The sequence below is a fragment of the Phyllobates terribilis genome, unplaced genomic scaffold (assembly GCF_046119375.1).
Source record: "Phyllobates terribilis strain yellow unplaced genomic scaffold, ASM4611937v1 Scaffold_3__8_contigs__length_932513732, whole genome shotgun sequence".
NCBI classification, from domain to species: domain Eukaryota; kingdom Metazoa; phylum Chordata; class Amphibia; order Anura; family Dendrobatidae; genus Phyllobates; species Phyllobates terribilis.
Genome location: NW_027362763.1, coordinates 129,898,602 through 129,926,554, shown reverse-complemented (window position 1 = coordinate 129,926,554; position 27,953 = coordinate 129,898,602). Strand labels below are relative to the sequence as shown.

General features: G+C 44.2%; 1 protein-coding gene across 2 annotated transcripts in view; it reads right to left on the bottom strand.

The window, feature by feature from the left end:
• Positions 1 to 27,953, bottom strand: part of NBAS (NBAS subunit of NRZ tethering complex) — a 760,680-nt gene that overhangs the window by 435,492 nt on the left and 297,235 nt on the right. For both annotated transcript variants that reach the window (XM_073674140.1, XM_073674141.1), the window contains exons 32-34: positions 11,701 to 11,814; positions 4,430 to 4,543; positions 4,157 to 4,314 (exon numbers count right to left, since the gene is read on the bottom strand). In XM_073674140.1, coding sequence (XP_073530241.1) covers positions 4,157 to 4,314; positions 4,430 to 4,543; positions 11,701 to 11,814 — 386 coding nt within the window. The remainder of the gene's footprint in view (positions 1 to 4,156; positions 4,315 to 4,429; positions 4,544 to 11,700; positions 11,815 to 27,953) is intronic.

Sequence of the window (27,953 nt, the reverse complement as noted above, 5' to 3'; positions counted from 1 at the left end):
CTACAACGCCTGGGCATGCTCCTGATGAGGTTGCGGATGGTCTCCTGTGGGATCTCCTCCCAGACCAGGAATAAAGCATCCGCCAACTCCTGGACAGTCTGTGGTGCAACGTGACGTTGGTGGATGGAGCGAGACATGATGTCCCAGATGTGCTCAATCGGATTCAGGTCTGGGGAACGGGTGGGCCAGTCCATAGCTTCAATGCCTTCATCTTGCAGGAACTGCTGACACACTCCAGCCACATGAGGTCTGGCATTGTCCTGCATTAGGAGGAACCCAGGGCCAACCGCACCAGCATATGGTCTCACAAGGGGTCTGAGGATCTCATCTCGGTACCTAATGGCAGTCAGGCTACCTCTGGAGAGTACATGGAGGGCTGTGCGGCCCTCCAAAGAAATGCCACCCCACACCATTACTGACCCACTGCCAAACTGGTCATGCTGAAGGACGTCGCAGGCAGCAGATCGCTCTCCACAGCGTCTCCAGACTCTGTCACGTCTGTCACATGTGCTCAGTGTGAATCTGATGTCATCTGTGAAGATCACAGGGCGCCAGTGGCGACTTTGCCAATCCTGGTGTTCTGTGGCAAATGCCAAGCGTCCTGCACGGTGTTGGGCTGTAAGCACAACCCCATCTGTGGACGTCGGGCCCTCATACCACCCTCATTGAGTCGGTTTCTAACCGTTTGTGCAGACACATGCACATTTGTGGCCTGCTGGAGGTCATTTTGCAGGGCTCTGGCAGTGCTCCTCCTGTTCCTCCTTGAACAAAGGCTGCTGGGTTGTTGCCCTCCTACGGCCCCCTCCACGTCTCCTGGTGTACTGGCCTGTCTCCTGGTAGCGCCTCCATCCTCTAGACACTACGCTGACAGACACAGCAAACCTTCTTGCCACAGCTCGCATTGATGTGCCATCCTGGATGAGCTGCACTACCTGAGCAACTTCTGTGGTTGTAGAGTCCGTCTCATGCTACCACGAGTGTGAAAGCACAACCAACATTCAAAAGTGACCAAAACATCAGCCAGAAAGCATTGGTACTGAGATGTGGTCTGTGGTCCCCACCTGCAGAACCACTCCTTTATTGAGTCTTGATAATTGCCAATAATTTCCATCTGTTGTCTATTCAATTTGCACAACAGCATGTGAAATTGATTGTCAATCAGTGTTGCTTGCTACGTGGACAGTTTGATTTCACAGAAGATTGATTTACTTGGAGTTATATTCTGTTTAAGTGTTCCCTTTATTTTTTTGAGCAGTGTATATAAGTATTACAGGTTCTCCTCCTTCCTCATAGCCTGCACAGAGCTCCTGTTCTCACAATGGCCGCTGGATGGAGGAACATGTGACAATGCTGTCTGCCAGCCTCTTACAAATCAAAAACCGATTTCCCATTTGAAGAGGTCTATCACATGCTCCTCCAACAGCAGTGCTAGGGTCCCTGCTCTTCTCCATCTACACCTTCGGCCTGGGACAGCTCATAGAGTCCCATGGCTTTCAGTATCACCTCTACGCTGATAACATACAGATCTACCTCTCTGGACCTGATATCTCCTCCTTACTTACCAGAATCCCACAATGTCTGTCCTCTATTTCATCCTTCTTCTCTGCTAGATTCCTAAAACTTAATATGGATAAAACTGAATTCATCATCTTTCCCCCATCTCACTCAACCCCCCGACCTTATCTATCCCTCAAAATCAATGTCTGTCCACTCTCCCCAGTCCCGAAAGCTCGCTGCCTCGGGGTAACCCTTGATTGATTTGTCCTTCAAACCACATATCCAAACCCTTTCCACTTCCTGCCGACTCCAACTCAAAAATATTTCCTGGATCCGCACATTCCTCAAACATGAATCTGCAAAAACACTAGTGCATGCCCTCATCATCTCCAGCCTTGAAAACTGCAACCTCCTGCACTGTGGCCTCCTTTTAACATTCTTCAACCCCTGCAATCTATCTTAAACTCTGATGCCCGACTAATCCACCTGTCCCCTTATTCCCCGGCCTCTCCCCTCTATCAATCCCTTCACTGGCTCCCCAATGCCCAGAGACTACAGATTAAAACCCTAACCACGGAATATAAAGCCATCCACAACCTGTCTCCTCCATACATCTGTGACCTAGTCTCAAGGTACCTGCACGCAGCCTCCGATCCTCCCAAGATCTCCTTCTCTACTCCCCTCTTATCTCCTCCTCCCACAATCGCATACAGAATTTCTCCAGTGCATCCCCCCTACTCAGGAACACTGTACCACAACACATCAGACTCTCGCCTACCGTGGAAACCTTCAAAAGGAACCTGAAGACTCACCTCTTCCGACAAGCTTACAGCCTGCAGTAACCCTCGCTCCACCACACCACTGCACCCTCACCTACTGTATCCTCACCCATCCTTTGTAGATTGTGAGCCCTCGCGGACAGGGTCCTCTATCCTCCTGTACCAGTCGCTGATTCATTTTTGTTCAAATTATTGGAATTGTTGTTTGCTATGTATACCCCTTTTAAACATATAACACGCCAAGGAATTAATGGCGCTATAATAATAAATAATAATAGTTTTAGCTTCCTGCAAAGATTTTCTATTGGGTTCAGGTCTGTAGACTGGCTAGGCCACTCCATGACTTTGAAATGCTTCTTACGGAGCCACTCCTTAGTTGCCCTGGCTGTGTGTTTCGGGTCATTATCCTGCTGGAAGACCCAGCCACAACCCATCTTCAATGATATTACGGAGGGAAGACTGTTGGCCAAAATCTCATGATACATGACCCCGTCCATCTTCCCTTCAATATGGAGCAGTCGTCCTGTCCCCTTTGTAGAAAAGCACCCAATAAAGTATGATGCTCCCCCACCATGCTTCACAGTTTTTACGGTGTTCTTGGGATTGTACTCATCCTTCTTCCTATATACACGGTGAGTGGAGTTGATACCAAAAAGTTTCATTTTGGTTTCATCTGACCAGATGACCTTCTCCCATGCCTCCTCTGTATCATATAGATGGTCATCGGCGAACTTCAAACAGGTCTAGACATGTGCTGGCGCGAGCAGGGGACCTTGCATGACCTCCAGGATTTTAATCCATGACGGTGTAGTGTGTTACTAATGGTAATGTTTGAGACTGTGGTCCCAGCACTCTTCATGTCATTTACCAGGTCCTCCTGTGTAGTTCAGGGCTGATTCCTGACCTTTCTATGAATAATCATTACCTCACGAGGAAAGTTCTTGCATGGAGCCCCAGACCAAGGAAGATTGACAGTCATCATGTGTTTCTTACATTTTCTAATAATTGTGCCAACAGTTATTGCCTTCTCACAAAGCGGCTTGTCTATTTGTCCTGTAGCCAATCTCATCCTTTTGCAGGTCTACAACTTTGTCCCTGGTGTCCGTAGAAGACTCTTTGGTCTTGGCCATGTTGGAGAGGTTGGAGTGAGATTGATTGAGTGTGTGGACAGGTGTCTTTTATAAAGGTAATGAGTTCAAACAGGTGCAATTAATACAGGTAATGAGTGCAGAGTAGGTGTGCTTCTTAAAGAAAAACTTAACAGGTCTGTGAGAGCCAGGAATCTTGCTTCTTGGTAGGTGATCAAATACTTATTTCATACAATAAAATGCAATTTAATTATCATACAATGTGAATTCTGTTTTTTATTTTTTAGATTCTGTCTCTTACAGGTAAAGTGCACCTACGATAAAAATTACACACCTCTCCATTCTTTGTAGGTGAGAAAACTTGCAAAATCGGCGATGTATCAAGTACTTATTTTCCCCACTGCATATATATTTTTATCACCAATGTATCCAAACCGACAAGTGGTCTACTGATTCAGTAGCAGATAGTGCAATTAAATAGAGTGACTATAACCCTGCTGGGCTGGGAATACATCTTAATATGATTTAATGATCAGTGCGATCCACTGTGTGAGCCTTCTGTGTTTTGTAGATTTCAGCAGAATCATTCATACGGCAACCTTGATCATAATCAATATGGAAGAAGAGAAACACACAAACTATAGACAAAGAACAGTTTTTAATTTTAAAAAATTAACAGCGCCATATGCCGTCTGCTTATAATAGTGCCCCTCAACACAAGCCTGCAGCTGTTGAATACTCCACCCCTGTGCACAGCTTCTGAGTGTCTCTACATGCACACACTGTACTGACCTGGGTCTGCAGGGAGCTGCTGGCAGCAAGCAGGGTCTGTATGGCACATGGAGGGCAATGCGTTAAAGCAAAGGCCATCAGTTCTTTACGAGTGCCAAGGTCCTCATAGTTCTCACATTGTCCCAACTTGCTGCACACTTCCCAACTTTTATTATACCCTGAAAAAGCAGAGGATACAATGAAACATCAAAAACCATGGTCCCGAATGATCTGTCCATAAAGGGACACACTAGTTATTTCATATATTGGGGAGATAGATAGCTAGATAGATACCAGCAGTCATGAGTTCTTGGCAGTGCCCATTGGCCGCCCTATAATCCTGGCATTGAAGGGCTTGTTCAGCTAGTAGAGTAAGAACTTGTCCTTTCAGCTCCGTCTCTTCATTTCCTAAGACACAGAACATATTTACATAAGCAGCCTTATATTATAATATATATGGGTTATAGCAATGCTACTCACTTGGGAGGGGGATGAGGTATCACAGGAACCCTTTCTATTTAAAAGTCTGGCTAGTTTATTTCAGTCCTCATAAACCACATCACAGGAAAACTTAAATACAGCCTTTCTCCAGAATAAAGTAAAACAAAGTAGAGCGTCTATACAATAGCGCTGTTTTGACCACTTTGGTTACTATCCAGCATATCAGGCATTTAGCAAAAGCACTTCATCCTGGAGGTCTGCACACCTCCGCACACAGACGAGGTGTGAGACAAACAGGTCTCAATTTACAATGTGAACCACACCCAAGAGTGGAGATATGGTGAGCAGCCATCCCACCCAACTCTTCAGTAGCTCACATTAACCCTGTCATGGCCAATTAACCCCTCTTAGTACTATGTGTACTACTACATTGCTCCAGGTTTACATCACAGAGGACATGCACCTCAGTGATACTTATCGCCCATCCACTGTGTGTCCGGCAGACATTATAATAATAGCAGATGGAAACAAAACAGCATCATGTGCATAATCTGTTTATTTTCCCACTGAAATGAATAAGAAACTTATTGAAAGAGTACTCGAACAGTGTTTGATAAAGATTTTGGAGCAGAATATGTAGATTTTAAAGCCTGTTCCTCCGTTACCGAGAAATCGTTGTTGGAATCAATAAGGAAATGAGGCTGAAGTGCTCTCGGGGTGTGTCGAAGCACTTCTCATGCCTCTGCCATCACCTGCTTGGTTGGGAATAAAGCTGAGTAGATCCGAGTCTTGGGAAGTGCTTTCAAACTCCGAAAGCACTTTAGCCTCATTGGCAAACTGATTCAAACTGAGATTTCTCAGCAACAGAGGAACGGACTGGCAAGGTAAAAGCTATGGCTCGACTTGTCTTTGCAATAACTACATGCGCTGATAAAAAGTTTGGGTGGGCGAAACGCCCTTTAAAGATTTCTTAAAGTTAACCTTCAACACATTCCAGTACATCGCTATACGCAATACGAGACCGGACCCATATGACCTCAGTTTCTGAAGGCTCCTAAAACGCCCAAGTTACTCCTACAAATGAATGTATTTTCTTCCCCTGCTCACTAGATTTAACAGCTTCCTTAGAGATCTTCATTTCAGCACGTTGTCCCCTCTGTGACAGAAGAAAGAAATAGTTCTGCGCTAATGGCAGGAGACGGAGGGAGCTGGAGCTGAAGTGGCACATTTATAATGGAGCTTTCACAAATTATTACCTGCCTTCTTCTAAAGCGGAGTGGAGATGGCACCGGCTTTAAACAAAGCACAATGTCCTAATCACCAAATTACCTTACAGGGGAGCCTCCATTCTGGGGTACCGGCCTAAAACTAAATATGTATGTTTGCTCCAAGATGCTGCTCTCCGGTGGACCCTCCTTGGCTCGTGCACCTGTGATGTCTGCCCAATTCATTGTCGGAGACTTAGTGAAAACTCCTGAATTTGTCAGCAGGTTTTTTGCTATTTAATCTGAGAGCAGGATAATTTATAGACACAGACCCTGATTCCAGCGATGTGTCACTTACAGGGCTGTGTTTCGCTGCTTCAATAAAATCAGTATTTTATCAGAAGGAGATTATCACTAGAGGACTAGTTGTCTTGTGCCTCCTAGTCCAACCACACCCTCAAAACTGATTGGTTGCTTTCTGTGTACATTGCTGCCAATCAGTGGTGTGGGCGGGGTTATACACAGACCAGCATTCTGAGCTTCTTTCACAACTGCTGCACACAGTAAACTAAGTGATGCATCGCTGGAATCAGGGTCTCTGTCCCTACATCATGATGCTGTCAGATTACATAGCAAAAAACTGCTGACAAATTCCCTTTAGCCTAAACAACTCCCAAATTTAAATTCAGGGGCCAAGCTATATATTCACTAGATATTTTTTCCATCAAGGAGCTTTTCTGTCAGCAAGTTGCGAGGTCCTAGGCTGCAGAAGCCCAATATACACACACACAATATCAGCGCTCGTGCACTCATCTCTCTCTCCTGTATACATCTGCCACACTCCATTGTGTGATCCTGTGTTCAGCAAGCAGTCACTGCGGACAGGAGAAAGGGGTGAGAGTGTGCCCACTTTGACTCCGTGTGCGCACAATTGCCGGGGTCCTTCAAGGTCTATGTGAATGTGCAGAACCTGGGAATTCAATTTAGACAGCGCTCACTCTGGGCAAGCGAATGCTATTAAAAAGGCTGAGGGTAAGTGCAGAAGATGCTAATTGAAGGGGCGGAAGAGTGCACTAAACCGTTGGCCACACCAAGGGTGCATTTAGGGCCCCTCATTTCCTTATGTAATAAAACTATGTAAAACTAAAGTAGTGAAATGTGTACTGCATGTCTACATTTTTGTAAGGTTTAAATCCTCTTTATAACTGTATAAGTGGTTTAATTTGATCTTTATGTATGAGGTTTTTTAGTGGGTGGGCATATCCCTTGAAGTTTATATGGGTTAGCGAAACTGCTCTGAAGGTCCAATTTATTTCAACCAGATATAACAAAAATGGCTGATATTCCCCCCCGCCCCAGGGGCAGTAGCCAAGTCTCCGTCCAAGAACTCAACGACAATCTAATTTATCTGGGAAAAGTTGCTTTTGGCCAGGTCAGGCACAATAGGAATAATTTGGCTAGTTGCAATTTGCGTTCATGACGTGGTCATTGAGCAGCGCTACGCTGGCATTGAAGACTGGTGCCGATAATTACAAGCAGCGGTTTCGTAAAGGGAAACAGATGAGACTAGTGCATGCTGCTTTCTTTGTCCAGGGGGAAAATCGATCATGGACACTTGCACATTAGCTTAGATCAGGGTGCGGTTTCTTGTCAAAAGAGCAAGACACTAACCGCAGGGCGAGTACATTTGGCCCGATCCCTCCACGATCATTCTCCCCCTGAGTCTGACGTATCAGCACAGAGCGCGCAATGACGTCATCACAATGCGCCTGCTGTGCCAAGCAGTACAGAGGATCAGAAGATGTGCTGCAGAGACCGGGGCACAGAAGAGGTGAATATTTATTTTTTTTAATGTGGAGACCGTTATACCTTATGTAGCACTATGCGGGGCCATTATTCTGTATAGAGGACTATGTGGAGCCATTATACTGTATGGAGGATTATGTAGGGCCCATTATTCTGTATGGAGGACTATGTGGAGCCATTATACTGTATGGAGGATTATGTAGGGCCCATTATACTGTATGGAGGACTATGTGGTGCCATTATTCTGTATGGAGGACTATGTGGAGCCATTATTCTGTATGGAGGACTATATGGGGCCCATTATTCTGTATGGAGGACTATGTGGGGCCCATTATACTGTATGGAGGACTATATAGAGCCCATTATACTGCATGGAGGACTATGTGGGGCCGATTATTCTGTATGGAGGACTATGTGGGGCCCATTATTCTGTATAGAGGACTATGTGGAGCCATTATACTGTATGGAGGACTATGTACGGCCCATTATTCTGTATGGAGGACTATGTGGGCCCCATTATTCTGTATGGAGGACTATGTAGGGCCCATTATTCTGTATGGAGGACTATGTGGAGCCATTATACTGTATGGAGGACTATGTACGGCCCATTATTCTGTATGGAGGACTATGTGGGCCCCATTATTCTGTATGGAGGACTATGTGGAGCCATTATACTGTATGGAGGACTATGTGGGGCCGATTATTCTGCATGGAGGACTATGTGGAGCCATTATACTGTATGGAGGACTATGTGGAGCCATTATTCTGTATGGAGGACTATGTGGGGCCCATTATACTGTATGGAGGACTATGTACGGCCCATTATTCTGTATGGAGGACTATGTGGGCCCCATTATTCTGTATGGAGGACTATGTGGAGCCATTATACTGTATGGAGGACTATGTGGGGCCGATTATTCTGCATGGAGGACTATGTGGAGCCATTATACTGTATGGAGGACTATGTGGGGCCCATTATTCTGTATGGAGGAGTATGTGAGGCCCATTATTCTGTATGGAGGACTATGTGAGGCCCATTATTCTGTATGGAGGACTATGTGAGGCCCATTATTCTGTATGGAGGACTATGTAAGGCCCATTATTCTGTATGGAGGACTATGTGAGGCCCATTATTCTGTATGGAGGACTATGTGAGGCCCATTATTCTGTATGGAGGACTATGTGAGGCCCATTATTCTGTATGGAGGACTATGTGAGGCCCATTATTCTGTATGGAGGACTATGTGAGGCCCATTATTCTGTATGGAGGACTATGTGAGGCCCATTATTCTGTATGAAGGACTATGTGGGGCCATTATACTGTATGGAGCACTATGTGGGGGCATTATACTGTATGGAGCACTATGTGGGGCCATTATACTGTCTGGAGGGGCTGTGTGGGGATTACAGTTGGGGAATCACACTGTGTTGGTGTCATCATATTTTGCCAGGGAAATGGAGGATAGGAGGGGTACAGTAGGGTCATCCAAACGTGCATGTGGAGGGTTGTTCATGGGACAATAATTTTAAGTCTGTTTCCATATGAAAAGGTTCATCGTTATATTTATATTTTCCTAAAATGTAGACACTTTTTAATAAATATCAAGGTTGGCCAACGACTTTGTCCAAGATTTTAATTTTGGCCTTTTGTGTATTTGAATTTGAAATTCCTGGTTTATATAGAAGGGGACAAAAGCAAAGGCGAACCATTGCCATGATGTCCACTGATACTGACAAGGCAGAAGAGTTAGCACCCTGATAGTACGTACAATACAACCTCCATTACTGCTGCAGATAATGTGACCAGTATTCGCCCTCTGCCAACTCTCCCGCAAAGCTCACCCAAGAAAGGAACGGTTTCCAGAAACTCAGCACCGAGTAAATAATAATCAGACATATGGAGCCCACAGTAACGAAATTCCAGTAGAAGAAAATGAATCAATAGTTTAGTCTTTCCTCTGGCAGCGGCAGCGCAGAGCACAGAAAGAAATTAGTTACAGCTGAGTTGCAGCTAAAAGATAGCAAATTTATCTAAGAACTCTACAGGCAATCATTACTGGCACGCACTGGTGCAATAAGCCTGACAACGCTCCCCGTTAGGCCTGTGTGTGAGCAGTGTGAAATACAAATGCAATTTTGGGAAGAGAAATATGGCCGGCGTGCCGAAGCCAAAGACAGAATCACCAGCTTTTAGAACCTTTTTGTGCGTATGGCGTCATTATTTATTTACTGCTATTATACGGGCCACTTTCCTGCACCGCTGTAACCGAATTCTTCAGGCACCAATTGCTTGTTGATTAAGCGCTGACGCTGTCTATCGGTGTGCACGACACGTCGACTGAGAAGTCAATGCCGGCAGAGCAATCTGTAATTAACCATTTGTAAATGTTTCTTAGTCTTAGAGGACAAAAACAAACAGGATAGAACAATGCAAGAAAAAAAATCCATAGACGTTAAAGGCGTTGTCCAGTTTTGGGATACAAGCCTGCCATAATTATGCGACTGCAAACTTTTGAATCATCACACTGCGTGCAGTCAGGATTCTGTGATGCATTTGCATACATGCGGTCACATGCCAACTAGACCTGCGCAGCTGGACACATCTAGTAGGAATGTGACCAAAAGTATGCAAATTGCATACCTGCGGTCACAGGACCGCCAGCTGGAGAATGGAGAATGCTAACAGTGCTGGAGAATGCAGGAGAATGCTAACAGTGCGAACTGTAAGGATTTAAAAGTCTGCAGTTACATAAGAGTGGACAACCCTTTTAATATAGAGTTGGTCCCCTCTTTGCAGCTATAAGAGTTTACACTTACAGGAATTTTTGCCTATTCATCCAGAAAGCTGAAGAGCACTTCTGATAAACAAGTATCGATGTGACAATATATCTTTCACGCACCAAACCACAGATCGAACACGTACCCATTAAAGTCTATGGAGCTGCTCACATATCAGTTTTTTTTATTTTTCATGTGCGCAAAAAAAAAGTTACAGAGGCCTCAGAGGTTGTTTTTTTTATTCAGTGTCACAGAAGAAAATCACCCATACAAGTCTATCTATTTATCTCTCTACATATACATACAGATACATATATATATACGCACTAGCCAAGTGCGCATGGCCACACACATTAGTTGAAGACCACACCCACTTGGATAAATAGACTGGAATGACATATGGGGAAGAGCAGGCCATATCTCAAGAATAGAGAGGCGCAGAAACAAAAGAAAAACAAAGGCGGATTCAGGAGAACAGTGGCAATTACAAAAAGTAAAAAAAAAAATACTTATTTACTGCAAATGACAAAATGCTAGGTACCAGCAGCTACTCACCATTAGGGGGAGCTCAGTAACTTACAGCAAACTGTTTTATCGTGGAGTTCAACGCACAAACAGTAAGCAGTCGGCTCCTCAGCTCCCTCTAGTGACTTCTGTAGAAAATTATAATGATATCTTATAGGGGTTGGTCCCCAGCTTCGGCAATACTTTATTTTTACTTAAGTGCATGTAAATGGGGCTAATAATCATTTTTGTAATTGGGTTTCATCAAAAATGTTGCACAGTTTGCCTTCTGTAGCCTGTGTTGCACTGGCTTAAGAATGAGTTAACTGAGAATCTGTCAGTGAGCTCACTATTACTGTTTAATGGGGAAGTTATAACTTTTTTTTTTTATCTGTCTTTCTCTGAGCTCCTCTCAGCTGATTTATGACCACATGAAAGTTTAATGTGCCGGAAAACAACCTGGAAAAAACAAATGGTGCAAAATTTTTAATTAAACCCAAATGCAAAAATTACTTGTAGTAGTTGATCACACAATACATGTACGATAACATGCATCAATGTGTCAGATGCTGCCAGTAACATCGCAAGCACTGGCCCTGTAGGACGGGAGGGATGAAGCCTCCAGCACCAGGGGGAATTCGGCACCACCGAACATTGAATACAGTAACGATGGTTACAACAGTCACTATATGAAGAGTTGCTCTTATTTCAGCAGCTCTTTACCATTGATCCTCTGACATGTCACGCTGCAGGGACACGCCACATACCATAATTATCCCGCGTGTTACACGTCAGGTAGAATACCGCAGGTGAGTGATTAGAAGGATTTACCTGCGACTCTCAGCAGATGAGCCAGTGCCAGCAGCTTCGCTGACTGCTTGTAGCTGGTCGGGGACTGAGAAATACACTTCTTGATGAGGCTGAGGCGGCTGGAGCACAGACGCACTGCGGGGACACAAAACAGAAGACAAGTTACACACAGTCCCTACAGGGACTAATTACTCATCTCCGGCTATAATAAGGAGCTATAAAACAGCTCAAGACAAACGGCACAGGAAAGATTGCAAATATTTAAGAAGCACTCCGGACAAAACAAATATACTGTGTAATGGCAGGTGCATGGCCTGAAGGGGGCGATGTATGGTATAGGGATTTTAAAGACAAACTACATTTTCATTTTTTTTTTCTTTTTATAACTTTTTTTTCCAGTATGGAACATTCTGAAATTTTGCAAATCACTTGATTAGAGAATTAGTCTTAAATGCAATTTTTATATTTTACAGAAGTTAAGTGTCCTATTTTCCCCAGACCATACTCATTTGGAGTACAGATGCTGGCAGTGATGGGTCACAGCCCCTGTCTCCTCCTCCTCTGAGTGTTGTATCTATCAGGACAATCTCCTGAAGCAGCTTATCCCCAGACTTAGTGAGACCAGGGCTGAGCTGATCATCACTGCCATCATCTGTACTCCAAATGATGTTTGGAAGCCATTTACATACAATTGTTAAAGGTATTAAGACAAATCCCCTAATTAAGTCGTTTGGAAAGTTTCATAACTTTCCATTCCTGACGAATAAAAAAGAAAAAAAAATTACCTTTTAAAAGGAACCTGACAGATGGTACACGCTGCCCGATAGACATTCATCAGGCCCTGGCTGCATGATTTCAGCCATATTTAAATCAACTCTTAAACGGTGCTTCATAGTTTAATAGCTGCTGGGAACCAAGCAGTGCTGGAGACAAGCGAACAGGCGGATCCCCAGTGGCTTCTCCCTACCCTTGGCCCTTAGGTGATAGATCTCTCCCTATACATGCACGCAGAGAGAGAACTGTCACTCCAGGGCAGCGCGCGGGGGGAGGAGCCGAAGTGGAGTGACAGGTCACATCAGCCACTGTCTGACACATCCTGCCCGGGAGTGACAGGTCAAATCAGCTACTGTCTGACACATCCTGCCCTTGAGAAACTGGTCCTATCAGCTATGATACATGATGCCCTGGAGTGGCAGGTCACATCAGCTTCTGTTTAATACATACTGCCATGGAGAGACAGGTCATATCAGCTACTGTCTGATACATGCTGCCCTGGAGTAATAGGTCATATCAGCTACTGTCAGATACATCCTGCCCTGGAGTGACAGGTCACATCAGCTAGTGTCTGACACATCCTGCCCTTGAGAAACTGGTCCTATCAGCTATGATACATGATGCCCTGGAGTGACAGATCACATCAGCTACTGTCTGATACATGCTGCCCTGGAGTGACAGGTCACATCAGCTACTGTCTGACACATCCTGCCCTTGAGAAACTGGTCCTATCAGCTATGATACATGCTGCCCTGGAGTGACAGGTCACATCAGCTACTGTCTGACACATCCTGCCCTTGAGAAACTGGTCCTATCAGCTATGATACATGCTGCCCTGGAGTGACAGGTCACATCAGCTACTGTCTGATACATGCTGCCCGAGAGTGACAGGTCATATCAGCTACTGTCTGATACATGCTGCCCTGGAGTGATAGGTCATATCAGCTACTGTCGGATACATCCTGCCCTTGAGAAACTGGTCCTATCAGCTATGATACATGATGCCCTGGAGTGACAGGTCACATCAGCCACTGTCTGAAACATGCTGCCCTGAAGGCACAGGTCATATCAGCTACTGTCTGATACATGCTGCCCTGAAATGACAGGTCACATCAGCTTCTGTTTAATACATGCTGCCCTGGAGAGACAGGTCATATCAGCTACTGTCTGATACATGCTGCCCTGGAGTAATAGGTCATATCAGCTACTGTCAGATACATCCTGCCCTGGAGTGATAGGTCATATCAGCTACTGTCTGACACATCCTGCCCTGAAGTGACAGGTCATATCAGCTACAGTCTGATACATGCTGCCCTGAAGTGACAGGTCATATCAGCTACTGTCTGATACATGCTGCCCAGGAGTGACAGGTCATATCAGCTACTGTCTGATACGTGCTGCCCGGGAGTGACAGGTCATATCAGCTACTGTCTGATACATGAAGCCCTGCAGTGACAGGTCACATCAGCTACTGTCTGACACATCCTGCCCTGGAGTGACAGGTCATATCAGACATCAGCTATTGTCTCATACATGCTGTCCATGGATCAAGCAGAATGCATCAAGTGTCAGGTTCAATTTAAGAACACTAAAGAATGAAATGAAAGAATAAAATAAACAAGAAATCTTGTTGCCCTCACAAAAAAATAAAAAATAAAGCCCATATACAATACAGGAAAGTCGACCCTCTGATAAGTATGGGGCCATCTCCACTCTCCGTCTCAGATGATATTGGAGAATAGAAGGATTGTGCTGTTACAAATTCAATGGCCAATAGTTTTGCTTTTGTGGGGAATAAGCCGATGTCAGAAGTGTTTGGCAGTGGCTCGCTCTCCTCTCCTTGCTGAAAACACAGGAAAGTTTCGCTGAGACAAGTACTCATGTGTATGGGGGAGTCGGGATTGATAGGAGTTTTCCGAGTGAGTGTTCGGCCAACAGTTGTCACATGTGTACGAGGCCCCTATAAATAAACTAACATCGGTCGAACCAGTCAATATCGGCTGGTCAGCCTTTTGTGTATTGGGGTCCCCAGTTCATGTCTGGAAAGATAAGGAGCTAGCATGACCCATTTCCACAGTTGATCCTTTAGTTCTCTAGGAGGCACTAGTAGGAGGCACTAGTAGGAGGCACTAGAGTTCTAGTCCTCTTCCTATCTGCCTGAAGAGGTAATTTGCATATATAATGTCCCAGAGGAGCACTGCATGGCCTATAAGTCTCCTTATACTGGCATGTCACTCACCACAAGGAGAGACGTTACCTCTTAAACCCCAGCCAGAGGCCTCTCATACAGACAAATCAGATCTCTTGCTTTGCACTGAGGAGGAGCAACACCCCTAAACATGTGTCTGCAAATAGAGTATCTAGTTTTGCGGTTATCCCAAGTCATGTGGCAAGGCTCATTAAAAGGTTAATATTGACTTTTTGGATTGCTGCATTCACTAGATTGCGCTCGAGTCTTACTCTTATTCCTTTCCGAAGAGACAAACTACATATTAACTTACTGCAAAAAGAGCAGGAGGGGGAGGCTCCTGCTGCAGATAGATGTCTTTCAGCCACAGGTCAGCGACACATCGGGGAGACATGGCTGATCTCCTGAGACACACCGAGAAAATTTCATGCAACATTTCTCACTTTTTTTTTATTATTTGTAATACGAGACAAAATGCGATCAAAGAAAAGGAGGAGATTAAGTAAAGAAGAGGGGCTTTTTATTATTTTGTTGATCATCTGTATTTAGGGTTTCTTTACATAACACCAAAGAGAACCTGTGTCATATACTGGCCCCCGGCACTGGGCATAGTCCCCGGACTGATCATTTAGGCCAGCTCCTAACACGGTTATAGACATTTGTCCAAATCTGCCAATGATCAGGTAAAATTCTAACAATATTGTGACCAAAATCAGGCAATCCTCTGTGTGGAGGTGGATGGGGGAAGAGGAATTTGGCCTCTAGAAGGTATCACGCCATCAATGAGGACAAAAATTAATACATTCAATCTGTGGTCCCCATGAACATATTTCCTCCGAATTACTGTGTATGCCCACCTCTACTGCATTTAGATGAGTGATGGGAATTCTCTTTATACTGAGCAGGAAGGTATGGCGCAGCTCAGTAACAAGAGTCGCCTCTTTCGGCTCCCGAATGGCTCTCCATTTAACACCACACTCCCTGCGGCAGGTAGCGTGCAAAGGGAAGGGATTGTTGTCATGCTCGTCGTTAAAAAAGGGAAGATCATTTTTAGCTTCAGGGGACCATTGTGGGATTCACCAGCTCTCCTGTGGGCCATGTTACCTTACAATGATCGATATCTATACACATTGGCAATTAGGAGGCATACACATGTCTGCTGCTAATGTCCCCCTTACTCCCAGGTTTCAGCTGTGACGCTAGTCACTACTGACGGACAAGCAGTGAGGACTGGATAGTCAGGAAGTCTGAGGTCACATACCAAGAGGACTAATCATACACAAAAGGGTAAGGCAAAAGGCATAGTCAGGTCACAGTCTGAGGTCAGAATTCCAAGGTCAGAGTGCATCAAGTAAAAAGGGGTAATACAAGCGGGTAGTCAATAGGCAAATCCAAGATCCGGCAACAGAATGCCTGAATTCAGAGCACAAAGCACTGAGGACAAGCCACACAGAGCTGAAAACGACAACTTGCAGCTATCTGGGACAGACAGCTTGGTTAAGTAGCTTGGTAATCAGAACAGAAAGAAGCTCAGCACCTCCCAGTCTCAGAATGGACAGCTGAGCTGTTTATCAAAATACCGGCAGCTCAGCACACACCTGCACTAGATTGGACGACTGAGCTGTCAGATACTGCGCCTAAGACACACTGGAATCGTGACACCAGCTAGGAGTGAAAATAAGGACATGAACAATGCAACCTTAGTATTATGTGAATTGGCAAGTCTAGCAACTCACTTGCCAATGCAGGACCCAAGGGGCACAAAAACAAAGCCAACTTCCATCGTTCATATTAAGGAGGCGGCTAAATGTGGCGGCTCGTTTACGACCGTCAAATCACTAATTTAGGTGTCCAGATGGAGCCTCATCTGCCGACTCCTTTCTTCTAAAACTCAGTGGCAATATTTTCTTGTTATGGGACTTCTTTTTTTTAGAGCAATCTCCATGTTTCCCTACTCTACAACTTTTTGCTTTTGTTTACCTCCCTATTGGGTCTGTGACTGTCTCCTTCGGCCCTGACATCACACGTTGCCCAAACGTGGTGTATATATCATACTAGTGGGCTCCAAAAAGAAATCTGCTTGCTTGAAGATTAAAAAAAAAAAAAGAGAAGGAAGGAAGGGGGAAAGGAAGGAAGGAGGGAGGGAGGAAGGAGGGAGGAAGGAAGGAAGGAAGGGAGGGGGGAGGAAGGAAGGGAGGGGGGAGGAAGGAAGGAAGAGAGGGTGGAAGGAAGGAGGAAGGAGGAAGGAGGAGGAAAGAAGGAAGGAGGAAGAAGGAAGGAGGAGGAAGGAAAGAAGGAAGAGAGGGAGGAAGGAAGGAGGGAGGAAGGAAGGAGAGAGGAAGGAAGGAGAGAGGAAGGAAGGAGAGAGGAAGGAAGGAGAGAGGAAGGAAGGAGAGAGGAAGGAAGGAGAGAGGAAGGAAGGAGAGAGGAAGGAAGGAGAGAGGGAGGGAGATAGGAGGAAGGAGGAAGGAGGGAGGGAGGAAGGAGGGAGGGAGGAAGGAGGAGGAAGGAGAAGGAAGGAGAAGGAAGGAGAAGGAAGGAGAAGGAAGGAGAAGGAAGGAGAAGGAAGGAGAAGGAAGGAGAAGGAAGGAGAAGGAAGGAGAAGGAAGGAGAAGGAAGGAGAAGGAAGGAGAAGGAAGAAGTTAGGAGAAGGAAGGAGAAGGAAGGAGAAGGAAGGAGAAGGAAGGAGAAGGAAGGAGAAGGAAGGAGAAGGAAGGAGAAGGAAGGAGAAGGAAGGAGAAGGAAGGAGAAGGAAGGAGAAGGAAGAAGTTAGGAGAAGGAAGGAGAAGGAAGGAGAAGGAAGGAGAAGGGAGAAGAAGGGAGAAGGAAAAAGGAAGGAGATGGGAAAGGAAGGAGATGGGAGAAGGAAGAAGGAAGGAGATGGGAGAAGGAAGAAGGAAGGAGATGGGAGGAGGAAGAAGGAAGGAGAAGGAAGGAAGAAAGAAGTAAGGAGAAGGAAGGAAGAAAGAAAGAAGTAAGAAAGAAGAAGAAAGACACTTACGCATCCATGTTTATAAACAAATTAGTCAATCATTATAAGGCAAGCTCCCTATTCAGCTCGTACTGGCGGGTGTTGGCTTCCCTTTGGCTTTGAGCGTTGCTTGCTGCAGAGGTGATGAGTAAACATTTCAATCAATACGTTGAAGAGAGAGAGCTGCCAACTGCGTGAGATATCAGCGCCCCCGGACAGGATCACACAAACACCTGACTACGGCTCCGCTTTTCATTCGAGAGATGCCCGGAGAGCTGGCTTGGCTGCCAGTGATTCCGGCACATGTTAACGCTGCCGGGCAATCGCTTGTCAGATTTCCAAACAATCAGGATTCACAAAGTAGAAGTGTAGACATTTATCACAATTGGAAAAACGTACGGCACAGGAGCAGATGTTCCAGACAGACAATAATGGAGAGGGGGGGATACAGATGCTTAACACGGAGCTGTGCACTCGGAGAAGGAGATAATGAAAGCTACATTAAGCGCTGGAGTGTGCGCGGCTCTAATAAGTCATCAGTATGCAAAACGACGGCGTTCTGGAGAAGAACAAAAGGCAGGCAGGGAAGTTACCCGAGGTAACCAAGTTAACAATGGAACAACTTGCAGCCACTTCTCTTGATATACTCCGGTGTCTGAGCCCTCTCCAGAAATGCTCATTTTTCTTGCGTGTAGATTAAGTGTGCGGTCCCAGAAATAAAGTATATTTATTTGCCTATTTCCCGCCACACATTTATAGCGTGTGTTATAAGGTAGCGCATTGCTGCCCATAAAGCTTTGGATGGAGGAATAAAAATGTCTGCATATGTTTAACAGTCATTTCGAAAGGGGTGGAAATATTTTAGAAAAATTAGTAGGATTCTGCGCGCTAGGAGAACGGACGGCTCTCAGTTTATTAGCGCACACAAGAGAATCTATGAGACGGACAATAGGGCTGGAAATCATCCGAGATTTATATAACAGAAGCTAACGACCCTGACACGACCTCACCGGTCAGCGGAAGGGCTTCTCCGTATTCCAAATTTATCACCCAGGTCTTTAGTGGCTGATTTCTGGGGCTCCATCTGCCACTTATCAGGAGAATTGGGGTCCCCGAGTTATGTGCGTGAGAGGCGGCTGTAGTCTACGGATGTGTGACCAACCCTTACTCCATCCAAAGTGTACGGGACTGCAGAAGATGGTCGAGAGCACAGGAAGGATATCTATAGCAAGTGGATGGATTGGTGGAAACATTCACACAAGGTCTACATTTGTACAGATGTAAAGGGAATGGATGCAGATAGACACTTTTCATAAGCACTATTAGGTCATATGGATGTCCTAGAGGTGGCGTATCCAATTCAGGATCCTCCCTATGAGCTTAAGTGATGTCCTCTACCCTCCCTCCTTCCGACGCTAAAGGAGGACTAACGCCATCAGACTAGATGCCAGATGGGACTACTAAGTGCCTCAGTTTGCCTAATTTTAATAAATGGCTACACTGGGGTCCTGTAGGGGTTTTCGTATAAATTTCCAAATAAATGGGATTTAGAGACAAACCCCTAAGGAGCCCCGATGCAGAGCTCTGTGTAGAACACAGGAAGAATGTGAACCTAATATTCAAGGGAATCTGTAAGGAGGTTTTGGTTATGTAATCTGAGAGCAGCATATTGTAGGGGCTGAGAGCCTGATTTCAGGGATGTGTCACTTATTAGGATGTGTGCTGTAGTTTTAATACAATCAGTGTTTTATCAGCAGTACATTATCACTAGAAGAATAGGTCTCATGTGCAAACCAGTCAAGCTAATATGCATAACCCCGCCCCCACCACTGATTGGCTGCTTCCTGTGTACGCTATCAGCAAGCTGCCAATCAGTGGTGTGGGCGGGGTTATACACAGCTCCGCATTTGAGCACTCCTACATTTACCAGCAGAGAAAACAGGGATTCGATCAAAACTGCAGCAAGCAGCCCAATAAGTGACACATCATTGGAATCAGGGTCTCTGCACCTACATCATCCTGCTCTCAAAATAGAAAAATCTTGCTGAAAGATTCTCTTTAAGTGGTCACAGAAAAATGCAGACATTACACTGCGGCAACCACAATTATTGGTTTTACAAGTGGGGCATGCACTGACCACCACACCAGTTACTGAAATCTCTCGTCGCTGATGAGAGATAGATAAATATATATATATTTCTTTACATATTTTATAGTTACAGCAGCTGGCACTAGTTTACACTAGGAAGTGCTGGTCAGGTTTTTATGGTTTATATTGCTATAAGGGGGTGTAACTGCCTCTTGCCTGACCTCGCACTCCTCCCATTAGCCAGCAGGTGATGCATCAACAGCTCTATTTGCCCTTTAAATGTAGGTGTTTTTAGCCCAGAAGAAGACATGTTTGTCCATTTAGTTGTAGGCTTGTAGCCCAAAAGTGGCATGTAAGGTAGAGTAGTTACCCATCAGAGGGAGGTTACCTTGCAATGGTTGATGGGCACACATGAATTGGCCAATTTATGCACTAAAAACCTTCGTTTTTTGTAAGTACTTGTTGCTGAGCAAAATTCGGCAAAAAACGTTTAGATCTAATATTTTCATTGTTAAGACATATCTTGGCCATATGGAGTGCTGCTCCATTATTTTGCTATATATTTTATAGTTACAGCAGCTGGAACCAATTCACACTAGGAGGTGCTGGTCAGGTTTTTATATATATACACACACACACACGTTTGGACACACCTTCTCATTTAAAGATTTTCCGGTATTTTCATGACTATGAAAATTGTACATTCACACTGAAGGCATCAAAACTATGAATTAACACATGTGGAATTATATACTTAACAAAAAAGTGTGAAACAACTGAAAATATGTCTTATATTCTAGATTCTTCAAAGTAGCTACCTTTTGCTTTGATGACTGCTTTGCACACTCTTGGCATTCTCTTGATAAGCTTCAAGAAGTAGTCACCGGAAATGGTTTTCACTTCACAGGTGTGCCCTGTCAGGTTTAATAAGTGGGATTTCTTGCCTTATAAATGGGGTTGGGACCATCAGTTGTGTTGTGCAGAACTCTGGTGGATACACAGCTCATAGTCCTACTGAATAGACTGTTAGAATTTGTATTATGGCAAGAAAAAAGCAGCCAAGTAAAGAAAAACGAGTGGCCATCATTACTTTAAGAAATGAAGGTCAGTCAGTGCGAAAAATTGGGAAAACCTTGAAATTGTCCCCAAGTGCAGTTGCAAAAACCATCAAGCGCTACAAAGAAACTGGCTCACATGAGGACGGCCCCAGGAATGGAAGACCAAGAGTCACCTCTGCTTCTGAGGATAAGTTTATCCGAGTCACCAGCCTCAGAAATCGCAGGTTAACAGCAGCTCAGATTAGAGACCAGGTCAATGCCACACACAGTTCTAGCAGCAGGCACATCTCTACAACAACTGTTAAGAGGAGACTTTGTGCAGCAGGCCTTCATGGTAAAATAGCTGCTAGGAAACCACTGCTAAGGACAGGCAACAAGCAGAAGAGACTTGTTTGGGCTAAAGAACACAAGGAATGGACATTAGACCAGTGGAAATCTGTGCTTTGGTCTGAGGAGTCCAAATTTGAGATCTTTGGTTCCAACCACCGTGTCTTTGTGCAACGCAGAAAAGGTGAACGGATGGACTCTACATGCCTGGTTCCCACCGTGAAGCATGGAGGAGGAGGTGTGATGGTGTGGGGGTGCTTTGCTGGTTACACTGTTGGGGATTTATTCAAAATTGAAGGAATACTGAACCAGCATGGCTACCACAGCATCTAGCAGCGGCATGCTATTCCATCCGGTTTGCGTTTAGTTGGACCATCATTTATTTTTCAACAGGACAATGACCCCAAACACACCTCCAGGCTGTGTAAGGGCTATTTGACCAAGAAGGAGAGTGATGGGGTGCTACGCCAGATGACCTGGCCTCCACAGTCACCAGACCTGAACCCAATCGAGATGGTTTGGGGTGAGCTGGACCGCAGAGTGAAGGCAAAAGGGCCAACAAGTGCTAAGCATCTCTGGGAACTCCTTCAAGATTGTTGGAAGACCATTTCTGGTGATTACCTCTTGAAGCTCATCAAGAGAATGCCAAGAGTGTGCAAAGCAGTCATCAAAGCAAAAGGTGGCTACTTTGAAGAACCTAGAATATAAGACATATTTTCAGTTGTTTCACACTTTTTTGTTAAGTATATAATTCCACATGTGTTAATTCATAGTTTTGATGCCTTCAGTGTGAATGTACAATTTTCATAGTCATGAAAATACAGAAAAATCTTTAAATGAGAAGGTGTGTCCAAACTTTTGGTCTGTACTGTATATATATTAGAAACATACATTCCATTTCGTATCTGAGGTTACAGGTTCTATTTTTGCACATTTTTCTGATATACTTATTGGACATATATTGACGATGTCTTTGGCTACTGAATACTGGCTTAAAAATCACAGTCATCATCAGCACATCACTCTGTGTAAACCCATATCATAGAATCATAGAATGGTAGAGTTGGAAGGGACCTCCTGGGTCATCTGGTCCAACCCCCTGCTCAAAGCAGGATTCACTAGATCATCTCAGACAGATGTCTGTCCAGCCTCTGTTTGAAGACGTCCATTGAAGGGGAACTCACCACCTCTCGTGGCAGCCTGTTCCACTCATTAATCACCCTAACCGTCAAAAAGTTTTTTCTAATATCTAATCTGTGTCTCCTCCCATTTAGTTTCATCCCATTGCTTCTAGTCTTTCCTTGTGCAAATGAGAATAAAGATGATCCTTCTACAATCTGACAGCCCTTGACATATTTGTAGACAGCTATTAAGTCTCCTCTCAGTCTTCTTTTTTGCAAGCTAAACATTCCCAAATCCTGCAACCGTTCCTCATAGGACATGGTTTGCATACCGGTCACCATTCTGGTCGCTCTTCTCTGAACTTGCTCCAGTTTGTCTATGTCTTTTTTAAAATGTGGTGCCCAAAACTGTACACAGTATTCCAGATGAGGTCTGACCAAAGAGGAGTAAAGACCGATAATGACTTCACGTGATCTAGACTGTATGCTTCTGTTAATACATCCCAGAATTGTATTTGCCTTTTTTGCTGCTGCATCACACTGTTGACTCATGTTCAGTCTATGATCTATTAGTATACCTAAGTCTTTTTCACATGTACTGTTGCTTAGCTCTATTCCTCCCATTCTGTATATGCTTTTTTCATTTTTATTGCCCAGATGTAGTACTTTGCATTTTTCCCTGTTAAAAACCATTCTGTTGGTTGCTGCCCACTGCTCCAGTTTATTTAGGTCTTTTTGAATCCTCTCTCTCTCTTCTCTAGTATTAGCTATCCCTCCTAGCTTTGTGTCATCAGCAAATTTAATCAGTTTACCCTCAATTCCTTCATCTAAATCATTGATAAAGATGTTGAACAATACAGGTCCCAGGACGGAGCCCTGTGGTACCCCACTTGAGACATTCATCCAGCTGGATGTGAAGCCATTTACAACCACCCTTTGAGTCCGATCACTAAGCCAGTTATGAATCCACCTAACAGTTGCCTGGTCCATTGCATACTTGGTCATTTTTTCAATAAGGATGGTGTGAAATACTTTGTCAAATGCTTTGCTGAAGTCAAGATATACTATATCTACAGCATTTCCCTGATCCACCCAGTCAGTGATTCTGTCATAGAAGGAAATTAAGTTAGTCTGACATGACTTGTTAGTTACAAACCCATGCTGACTCTGGTTAATCACTTCATTCTTATCCATGTACTTACATACATGTTGTTTAATAATTTGTTCAAAGATCTTTCCTGGTATAGAAGTCAGACTCACCGGCCTATAGTTCCCTGGGTCCACCTTCTTCCCCTTTTTGAAGATAGGAACAACATTTGCTCTTCTCCAGTCTTCTGGGACTTCTCCTGTTCTCCAAGAATTTTCAAAGAATATGGAGAGTGGTTCTAAAATTTCTTCTACGATCTCCTTCAGTACTCTGGGGTGTAATTCATCTGGACCTGGAGACTTGAACTCATTTATGTTAGCTAAATATTCCCTCACAATCTTTCTGTTTACAGATAACTTGGATTCCTCTATTCCTTTAAAAGGACAGTAAAGATCAATTGATGTTACATTTTCTTTCTGAGAGAAAACAGATGCAAAATAGGAATTAAAAAGTTCGGCCTTCTCAACATCCTCTCTTACCATTTCTCCATTTTCATCCTGTAAAAATCCTATAGCATCTTTGACTTTTCTTTTACTTTTGACATACCCCCAAAATCCTTTTTTATTGCTTTTGACATCTCTTGCAAGCCTTAATTCATTGTCAGCTTTAGCTAACCTGATACGTGCCCTGCAGGATCTGCAGACTGCATTATAATCTTCTTTAGATATGCCTCCCTCTTTCCATTTAATAAACATTTCTTTCTTTCTTTTTAGCATGTGTTTAAGTTCTGTGTTCATCCATCCTGGTTTCCTTAAATGCTTCCCATTCTTCCTACTTTTCGGGATTGTTAACGATTGTGCTTTGAGAATCTCATTTTTAAAAATTTCCCATCCTTCCTGGACATTTTTGTCCTTAAGGACATCCAGCCATTGGATCCCTCCTATTCTCTTTCTGAGTCTCTTAAAATCTGCCTTTCTAAAATCTAACCTTGAAGTTTGAGTCTTCACATGTCTTCCTCCTCTAGTTATCCAAAATTCTATAATAGCATGATCGCTGCCTCCTAGCGTCCCAGCCACCTTTACCTCCTCAACCATTTCCTCCCTGTTTATAAGGATTAGATCCAAAGTAGCAGATCCCCTTGTTTTCTCCCCTACCTTTTGGAAGATAAAGTTGTCAGCAAGAGAGGATAAGAATTTGCTTGACCTGTTAGTTTTACTTGAGAGAGATTCCCAACAAATGTCTGGATAGTTGAAATCTCCCATGACCACTACGTCATATTTTTTGGAGAACTTGGTCATTTGATACATAAAGAGTTCATCCATATCTTCAGCTTGCCCAGGTGGCCTGTAGTAAATGCCTACAATGGTGTCCTTTCCGTTGTTCTCTCCTTGTATTCTTACCCAAACAGTTTCCACAGAACTCCCAGTCTCTGAAGCTTCAATCTCTGTGCAGATATACGCTTTTCTAACATACAATGCGACACCTCCTCCTCGTTTATCAAGTCTGTTTCTTGCAAATAAGTTGTATCCTTTTAGCCTTTTATTCCAATCATGTGTATCGTCCCACCAAGTTTCAGTGATTCCAATGACATCATATTCCTTTTCCTGCGTTAGTAGTTCCAATTCTCCTTGTTTGTTGCCCATGCTTTGTGCATTTGTATAAAAACATTTTAGTTTGTGATTGGTTCTCTTCCTCCCATATTTTTATTATTTAAATTGTTTTGTCTTTGTTCTTCCTTTCCACTTCCAGTAGCAGAGATCTCAATAGTATTTGTCAGCTGTATGGCTTTTTCTGGCCTTTTGCTTCCCTTCCCACATTGTTCTAGTTTAAAGCTCTCCTGATGAGTGTAGCAAGGCGACTTCCAAATACATGTTTTCCAGTCTTCGTAAGGTGCACCCCATCTCTAGCAAGTAGTCCATCGTATAGGTAATTCATTCCGTGATCCAGAAATCCAAATCCTTGTTGACGGCACCATCGACGTAGCCAGTTGTTCACCTGTAGAATCTTATTCCACCTCATTGTTCCATGGCCATCCACTGGGAGGATGGATGAGAAGACCACCTGCGCTCCCAATTCTTTCACTTTCTTGCCTAAGTCTTCAAAGTCACTGCAGATGGTTTCCAGGTCCTTTCTTGCGGCGTCATTTGTCCCCACATGTATTAGCAGGAATGGGTAGTGATCTGTAGGTCTGAAGAGTCTTGATATCCTGTCAGACACATCTTTAATTTTTGATCCTGGAAGACAGCACATTTCTCTTGAGGTTATGTCTGGTCTGCAGATAGCGGCCTCTGTTCCTCTTAACAGGGAATCCCCCATGACCACCACTCTCCGTTTTTTCTTCACAACATTCTTCTTTCTCCATCCAGAAGGATTCTGAGGGCTTACAAGGTTATTCATTGCTGGCAAAGTCTTATTTTGCTGTATTTCTTCATGGTTCTCCTGCGTGAGAGCCTGGTACTGGTTCCTGAGCAGTATGGGTGCTGACTGCCTCTCGATCCTCCTGCTTCTGTGGGTCACATGCTTCCATTCCTCTGTTTCCTCAGGTGCAGTACGAATTTCTTCTCTTTCTGAATCATGAAGAGATAATTCTGCTCTGTCTAAGAACTCTTCACCTTCCTTAATGATTTTCAAGGTAGTTAACCTCTCTTCTAGATTTCGCAACTTTTCCTCCAACAGGGACACAAGCTTGCATTTCTGGCATGTGAAGTTTGGCTTTTCCACTGGCAAGTCTGTGAACATGTAGCAGGATATGCAGCTCACCAAATGGCTCCTGGACTCTTCCATGTTCTTATTGTTAATGTTCTGAAAACAGTGAAAAAAGCTTAAAAAAAAAGCTTCAAAATGCGCGCGCCGGTAGTGGGAATATGCAAATTATCTCCTCAGGACTCCTCCTCTGGTTTACCGATGTCCTCTTTTCAGCTCCAACAGCCAAAATCCAGTGTTCTTTGAGCTCACGGAGACTCTTCACTTACCCCAAAATGCAGTGGAAATATGCAAATTATCTCCTCAGGACTCCTCCCTTGGTTTTGTTGCTGATAACATGATGCTCTATGGAAACATAATCATGGTATTAACGATGGTTGACCATCAGACTCTCTAAACGGCCAGTAAAGATTTCCTTGCATATACCCTACTGGTGGTCAATTCACAGTCTGGACAGGCTCAACTAAGAGGGGCCATTGAAAACCATAGCCCCCTACGACTGAGCGATCCGCTTGTTTATTGGGTGACCCTGACCGTTTGGAACTAACTCATTCCCAGATTAATGGCTCAACTAATTAGGTCTTTCCTGCAATGAGTTTTTGCAGAGCTGCAGTGTAAATCATGGTAAAAGTAGTAAAATTTTAGACTTACCGTAGGAGCCCATTAGACAATGCATCCAACCCGGAGTCAAGGAGCCTATAGATAAATGAAGTCATGGTCCTAACACACACATTGAAACATTGCATGGGGGGAGTACAACCCCCAGCAGTCTTTTCACAGTACAATCCTCAGCTCTGTTTTGACTTTGCAGTTCCTTGCAATGTGAGCAGCTTTCTATAAAATCCCCAGCAATTTCCAGAACAAGTCACACAGCAATCAGCCTGGAAATGCAGCAGCGAGAGCTCTCCGAGGTGCTGAAGAGCTTTCACAGCAAGGCCATTAGTGGCACGTGCACTGCTACCTAGTGGCAACTTAGCCTTATCTCACAGAGAGCTTTACTTCTCAATGCAAAGCCCCTAATGGGGATGTAAAGTACCCCGCAAAACCACAGGAGCAAGCCCTGGAATAATGGATCTGTTACATAACATCTCTAAACTTTGGGTTTAAAAAAAAAATAAAAATCTTTAGACTGCAATGAACACAGCAGACAAGAAGGCGACGTCTTTATATTCAGGACACATGTTCTGGGAGATGTTTTACCTCTGTCTGCTGTAAGGAAATGTTCCTCCTTAATACATAAAAAGCTCCATGTGGAAGGTGCACTTAGCGGGGTATAAAGTACAGCAGAGACGGAAGGACGTATATCAGGGAGACGCGGCTTTACAGAGAGGGGGAGGAGGCGAAGAACGGGGGGATGTACAGGAAAGAGAGAAAACAACTTCAGAAAAGTAGGAATTTGTAAAGAGAGATTAGAGTCACAACCTGCAGGAGAGAAAAGGAAGGACCAGAAGGGTGGCGGCATGAACCGGAGCAATATTGGACTTTTTGGCAAAGGCTCTTTTTTGAGTCTCCATTGCAGAATACTTTATTTTTGATGAAGGAGGAAAAACAGCACCTTTTTTTTTCCTCCTTGGCTACAGTTTGTGCACTCAGAGTCTTGTAGCTGAGTTTTTTTTGACAGTTTTGGCTCCATAAACTCCTCAAAGGCCTCTGTGTGCACACAGCCATTGGGGTGTATGAACACGGAGTCGATTTACAGGGTTTTCGGAGCAGGACCTCCACGTTTTTGAGGAAGATTTCCAGAGCATCCGTACAGTTTCTGCTCTAAAAACTCCTTAAAAAGACCGACCCTGTGCTGAAACTTGATAAAACCCCATTACAAGTCAATTGGGCCCATGAAGCACAGATGAGATCCATTGTATGACTCGGGTACAGCATTTGTCTTAAAAGGGAAACAACTGTAGAGGCTCATGCAGACAACCGTATTATTATTATTATGAGTGCGATCCAACAAAA